This window comes from Scylla paramamosain, chromosome 1 (genome assembly GCF_035594125.1).
Source record: "Scylla paramamosain isolate STU-SP2022 chromosome 1, ASM3559412v1, whole genome shotgun sequence".
Classification (NCBI taxonomy): Eukaryota; Metazoa; Arthropoda; class Malacostraca; order Decapoda; family Portunidae; genus Scylla; species Scylla paramamosain.
The window spans coordinates 14713235-14720514 of NC_087151.1; the positions used below are offsets into that span (position 1 = coordinate 14713235).

At 45.0% G+C, this 7280-nt stretch overlaps 1 protein-coding gene across 1 annotated transcript; it reads left to right on the forward strand.

Annotated features, from left to right (window-relative positions):
* Positions 1-3133: 3133 nt before the first annotated feature.
* Positions 3134-4918, forward strand: LOC135102162 (uncharacterized). The gene is made up of 2 exons (XM_064006989.1): positions 3134-3362; positions 3732-4918. Exons 1-2 carry the CDS (start codon positions 3134-3136, stop codon positions 4916-4918), a joined length of 1416 nt encoding a protein of 471 aa, XP_063863059.1.
* Positions 4919-7280: the final 2362 nt, after the last annotated feature.

The following is a 7280-nucleotide window of genomic DNA, read 5'->3' on the forward strand; positions in this document are numbered from 1 at the left end:
CATAAAGTTTCATAAGAGTAGTCCCTTCTGGAGTCACGAGAGGCACGTATGGGATGGCGCTGATAAGGCGGTGACAAGGAAACTCTTCCTTGCCATGCCCTCTCGTCACATACCCGGACAAGTCTGCTGCTGGTGTTAAGGCGTCAAGGGGCAAGGCACCACCATCAGGCCCCAACAGCTGACTCTCTGAGACTACGAAAAGCTCCGTAGCCAGACAACCACCACCACCACTATCACTACTACCACTTTCGCAGATACTATATATAACGTCCTCCTACCTCTTTCCATACTATTCTTCATTCATAACTTTATCTCCTCCCACGCCTAATTCCTTTCTTCAATCTTCTCCACTTCCTTTTCCTCCTCCCACACCTTTCTCCCCGCTCCTCGTCCTTCTTCCTTCCCCAGGAAATGGAATGTGTGACAGGACTGTGGGGTGGAGTAATATAAGGGCTGGGGTGTTGATTACTATTGATGTATTCAGCGCCGGGGCTATGGGGAGCTGGGACGAGGCACCTTGATAGAGTGGAAGTGTAAGAATATCAACTGTGAGACGGTGAGAGGATCTGTGAGTGTTACAGGGATCAGGTTAGTAAGATGAGTTGAGGAGGAGTCTTCAAGGTGTGTCTTAAGAGTGTTATGGGGTGAGGCGAGGTGACTGGGTCGTGGTGGAGTGCTGGTATAAGGATGACACTAAGCTCAAGGGTCGAGGTTGTTGAGGACGATGGAAAGTGAGAGAGAGAGAGAGAGAGAGAGAGAGAGAGAGAGAGAGAGAGAGAGAGAGAGAGAGAGAGAGAGAGAGAGAGAGAGAGAGAGAGAGAGAGAGAGAGAGAGAGAGAGAGAGAGAGAGAGAGAGAGAGAGAGAGAGAGAGAGAGAGAGAGAGAGAGAGAGAGAGAGAGAGAGAGAGAGAGAGAGAGAGAGAGAGAGAGAGAGAGAGAGAGAGAGAGAGAGGCAAAATAATTATTTGATCACCGAAACAAAGGAAACAAAGGTCACTGATAATTATCAAATTTTTTTATAGTTCTCCAGGTCAATTTGGAGATACATTGCCACATTAAGATAATGAAATGTTTGCCAAAAAATTCTTTTCTCTAATTTGGAGAAAACAACACGGCGTAGTAAGACCAAAATATTTGTGCTACTGAGTCAGATGAAGTAGAATGGAAAGGGAAATATAAATGAAATGAGAAACGTCGGTGTTAAATTCACTGACTTATTTATCCATTAGTCTCTGATATCTTATGACAGACTTGAATTTCATTACCACCGCACTCCAAGCTCTCACTCAAATATGAATGAACGATGAAGCTTCACTAACAATATGAAACACAGCAATAATAATTGGAAACCACGGAGTCGTGAAAATAACTCGCCTCGGCTCGGGCAGTCTGCTTGGTTCAGGTGAAAACAGACCAAGCAGACCACAGTATTGCTCTGCTCTGTCAGATTACCGTGGAGCACAACCTTACACTCGTTTCCTCCTCACTGTGTCTCTAAGGCTTCATCCTGATCTAGACAGAATGAAATTAACAAAAAGCCACGCCATCACATTCCCCTCCACCTTGTCGTGACAGCACCACGGGGTCTCCTTGTTCACCACCACCTCATTCCCGCCCATCACAGGAATTGCTTGCACCACACAAACTGTACACTGGCGAATTTTTTTTTTCACAATGACTTGTACTTCAATTACATGGCATGATTGATATATATATCAATCATATATATATGATTATATACTATATATATATATATATATATATATATATATATATATATATATATATATATATATATATATATATATATATATATATATATATATATATATATATATATTGTCATGTTATTGGCCGAGTTTACCTTGAATGGGATCACGTTTTCTTAGTGTCCCCGTGTTCCGGTTACCTGCCATTCGGGCATTATCCTTATTATTGTTATAAGTAGTGTAAGGCTTATTTACCCATTTTATATCATGTAGTATTATTCTCTTCATAATTTAAGTTCTCTATATCTTTGAATGTATAAGGAAGGAAGTATAATTGAGGTGAAATACGTTGAAAACGAGGGGAGCTTGAGTGGGCAACAACACATTCCAAGGAGGGGAAAAGGCAGAACGCCTTGGGTCGTGAAGTAGGGAGCAAGGTGGCGTTTCTCAGGGGAGGATTTTGGTGTGGATTGGTGATGGAGTGAGTTTGTGGAGGTATTAGTGGTGTAGCGGTATAACCTTGATATCCAGGATCAGGTTAGTGAGTCTTTTGTGGTACCAAGAGCTCTTGTCCGCTGAAATTCGGTTGTTGAGTCGTGCCGGTGACGCTGTTGGGATGGGTCATAGGCCAAACTGGCAGCCATTTTGTGAGTGGAGCTTGTGGTGTTAACCTTGGAAGTTGGTGTTGTGGTGTACTGGTGATTTTGGGGACGATGTTATGGTGTTATGGGTAATCTTTGGTGATAATGGTAATATTTTGTGAGGTTTGAGGAGGTAAATCTCTTGTGAGGTTTGAGGAGGTGAAATTCGGGAATTATTGTCTGGGGACGCGGAAATGGCGTCCGGGTAAATTCCTGCGGTTGAGGGGAAACATTTTGTGACTGGTGGAGGTGTAAACGGGTTCTGGTGACGTGGGAAGTGACGAGAACGTCATGTAGTAACGTGTGCTACCTCATGTTGTTTGTGAATTATTATTAGTATTAATATATGTGCTTGTAACATGGAATAATCGTGTTTTCTACCCCCCCCCCCAACAACAATCTGGTATTAGAGGTGATTCCAGGTGTGCTGGGTCAAGGTAAAGGTGGAGTAAGAGATAATTCTGACGATTTCGGATAGGTCGGGTAGGCACTCGAAGCCTTTAAAAATCCAGACCTTTAAAACTTTCCGGGATCAGTGTAACGTCCACTTTCTTGGAGAGATAACCGGTATCGTACGATCGCAGGTAAGTAGGCGATCGTGACAGAATATGGGGGCCCGTCCGGGATTTTTGAACATTTGTGGGGTGTAACGAGTGTTACATGGTGATTGTTGTTGGGAGGAATTTACCTGTGTGAAATATTTCTTTAAAACTGTGCATTTATTGTGGTGAATATTTGGAGGAATATTTTGTGAATATTTTGTGGAGTGTGGTGGTTGTAATCATGGCCGCTAGACGTGTTGAGATGTTCCTTCTGTCGAGAAGTGTGCATGATTTGTACACACTAACCAAGGAGGAATTGTGTTCAGTGGCTGAGAGGTTTCAAGTGGAGTTGAAATCCAAGAAAAAGGAGGAAATGCAGGCGGAGTTGAAAAATGCTCTTGTGGAGAGGAGCTGGTTTGAAAATGATGGTGGTGAAAGTGAGGATAATGGTGAGGAGAGTGTAGGGGAAGGTGCTGGGGTCAGTGAGATAAACCTGGGTGCTTTTGGTGGAACAGATGGCCTTTCTAGTAGTGAAAAATTTGAGTTAATGAAACTTCAAATACAGATGCAGAGGGAACAGAAACAGCAAGAGATGGAGTTAAAGAGGGAGCAAATACAGATGCAAAAGGAGATTGAGATAGAAAAAATTAGAGCAGAAAGTAAAAATAAAGTGAACGGGACCAGGGTAGGAAGCGGTGCTAAAGGAAGTAGTTTCATCTGTATGCCAGAATTTGTGGAAGGGAAGGAAGAAGATTTCTTCTTTCAGTTTGAAAAAACTGCAGAGTTAAGGGGATGGGATAAAGATGAGTGGGCATTACTAGTCCAGTCTAAATTTGTAGGATGGGCCAGGCATGCATATGTGAATTTGAGTGATCAAGAGGCGATTGATTATGAAGTGGTAAAGGAAGCGGTGTTGGGACCAATCCGTCCGTGTCCGGAAGTGTACCGGGAAAGGTTCCGCAGGACGACAAAACGCCCAGGTGATACTTATCTCGGGATGGCTCGAGAGGTTATCCTTAAACTGGACCGGTGGCTGAAGGCCGAGGAAGCCACTACGCTTGAAGAGGTAAAAGGAGTTATACAGATGGAACAATTTATGAGCCAAATGCCCCTCAGTGTAAGATGTGAGCTCGCATCACACGACGTGAAAGACGTGATGGAAGCCGGACGCAGAGCTGACAAGTACTGTGCGGTCCGTGGGCTGAACGGAGATGAACACCATGGAGGGAGAAAGCCATTCTCCAACAGAAATGATGGTCATCAGAGATATATGAATGACCGTCAGATGAGCTCGACATCAGTCCACAGATCAAACCAGCCCCGCCCTAACAACTATAGTTTTCCCCACACTTACACCATGCCCCCGCCAGCCGACCACAACATGAGGTCTACGCCCTATAGGAGTAGGCCCAGGAGCACTACCTATTACCAGAAGGATAGTGGTGATGAAGGTGCAGTTAAGTGCCTTGGATGTGGAAGTAGCGGACATAGGAAGTTCCAGTGTCCGAAGGGACGGCCGAAGCCAGTGGGAGCAGTTGCCGCCCAAAGAGACCTGATAAAGTATGTGGAGAATATGACTGCTCAGATACAAGAGGAGTCACAGAGGGATGAAGGCTTTGAGCACTTCACCAGTGAAGGCACGGTGAAAGTGGAGGGAAGTCCTCAGAAGGTGATCAGAATCCTTCGAGATACAGGGGCTAATCAGAGTCTGATCTTAAGTAGTGTACTCCCATGGAATGAGGAGACCAGCACTGGCAGAGAGGTCTCGTGCAAGAGCGCAGGAGGCAAGTTTAGTATTCCCTTGCACAAAGTTTGGCTGGACTGTGGATACGTCACTGGAGAGGTGACGGCGGGAGTGAAGGAGACACTGCCTGTACATGGAGTGGATATGTTGGTCGGGAATGACCTGGCTGGAGGTCGAGTCATTCCTAAACTTAAGATTAAACAGTCCTCTGGCAGGAATGACAGAGGCCACCACTCTGGCAGCAGTCCCTCACTCAGCAAATGGGGAGGTGGAAGTGCCTGAATTGTTCCCAGTCTGCGCAGTGACCCGAGCGATGGCCCGGAGGGGACTCGTGGACACCGAGGGAGCAACACAGGAGGATGCAAGCCTGGGCGCCCTGTTCGAGGAACCCGATGAAAAAGGAAATAACCCGGAGCGTGCGAGTGATGGAAGGGTTGTAGGCCAGGTGGAGCCCAACCCTGACTGTATGGCAGAGAAGAGTGAGTTGACTAAGGCACAGGAAAGTGATGGAAGCTTGAAGCCTGCTTGGGAGGAAGAAAAACAACCAGTTGGCTCACATAAATATGTTGAAGGCCTTCCATGAAAGGGAAGGAGAAAAGGAAAATGAAGCAGAAAAAGGGGTAAAATGCATGAATGTTGTGAATGTAACCACTGAGGGGGAAGAGGAGTGGCCTGAAATGAAACTGAGCAGGTGTGAGGGAATGGTGCTGGACAACTCAGCCGTGTTAGAGAATTTGAATGATTAACTGGGACACATGGAGCTAGAAAAGAAGGAAAAAATTAGGGAGATTATGGAAAAATTTAGCTTTTTGTTCCCTGATGCACCTAGAAAAACAAATGTGGTGGTACACGATGTACATGTTGGGGAGGCTGAACCCATCAAATCAGAGTTAACCCACGGAAAAGGAAAATCATGAGAAAGGAAGTGGAGTAGATGTTGGAACATGACTTACTTGAGCCCAGTGAAAGTCCATGGAGCTCACCGTGTGTACTGGTGCCCAAACCTGCTCAAGAGAGTTTCCGTTTTTGTACGGATTGTAGGAAGGTTAACATGGTGACAAAACCTGATGCTTACCCTGTCCCTAGAGTTGATGATTGTATAGATGTGGGAAATGCCAACTTCATAACAAAAATTGACTTGTTCAAAGGGTACTGGCAAGTAGGACTTACTAAGAGGGCAGAAGCCATATCAGCTTTCGTCACCATGGATGGATTGTATCAGTACAAAGTTCTTCCGTTTGGGATGAAGAACAGTGGCAGTTCATTTCAGAGATTGATGAACAGAGTACTGTAAGGTTTGAAGGGATTCTGTGTATATAGATGACATTCTGTTATATATTGAGGGTTGGGAGGGACATGTGCAGTTAGTGGAGGAAGTATTCAGGAGGCTGGATGATGCCAATCTCACTGTAAACTTGATGAAAAGTCATTTTGTGCAAGCTGATGTGGAATACCTAAGTTTCAAGGTAGGCAAAGGTGAAGTGAGAACTGTGAAAGCCAAGGTTAAAGACATTGTAGACTTCCCTCCACCCACCAACAGGAAGGAGATACTGAGATTCTTAGGGGCCAGTGGATATTAAAGGCTTTTTTGTAAGAATTTCTCTGATGTTGCCATGCCCCTGACCAAGTTGCTGAATAAGAAGTCAAAATTTTGTTGGGATAAGCTTTGTGAGGAAGCTTTTGTGGAGATTAAGAAAATGTTAGTCAGTGCCCCGGTGCTGCGCATGCCTAATTATGAAAAACCATTTGTATTGTACGTGGATGCCAGTCAGAATGGTGTGGGTGGTGTGTTAATGCAAGAACATGAGGGAATGGAGCACCCCATAGGCTATTATTCTAAGAAGTTGTTACCATATCAAAGGGCTTACAGCACTATTGAGAGAGAGGCTTTGGGCCTAGTGCTGAGTTTGAGTCATTTTGAAGTGTACGTCAGAGGGACGGGACAGCCTGTGCAGGTCTTCACCGACCACAATCCGCTCATTTTCTTGCATAAAATGAAAAACTCCAATCAGAGGCTGATGAGGTGGTGCCTGGTCTTACAGGACTATAACTTTGAGGTTCACCATGTGAAAGGCAGTGAGAATATTATTGCCGATGCCTTGTCCCGCGCACCACCTAGTCGTGAGGCATCCTAATCAGGTGCCTCACGCCTCTTTTGGGAAGGGGATGTCATGTTATTGGCCGAGTTTACCTTGAATGGGATCACGTTTTCTTAGTGTCCCCGTGTTCCGGTTACCTGCCATTCGGGCATTATCCTTATTATTGTTATAAGTAGTGTAAGGCTTATTTACCCATTTTATATCATGTAGTATTATTCTCTTCATAATTTAAGTTCTCTATATCTTTGAATGTATAAGGAAGGAAGTATAATTGAGGTGAAATACGTTGAAAACGAGGGGAGCTTGAGTGGGCAACAACACATTCCAAGGAGGGGAAAAGGCAGAACGCCTTGGGTCGTGAAGTAGGGAGGAAGGTGGCGTTTCTCAGGGGAGGATTTTGGTGTGGATTGGTGATGGAGTGAGTTTGTGGAGGTATTAGTGGTGTAGCGGTATAACCTTGATATCCAGGATCAGGTTAGTGAGTCTTTTGTGGTACCAAGAGCTCTTGTCCGCTGAAATTCGGTTGTTGAGTCGTGCCGGTGACG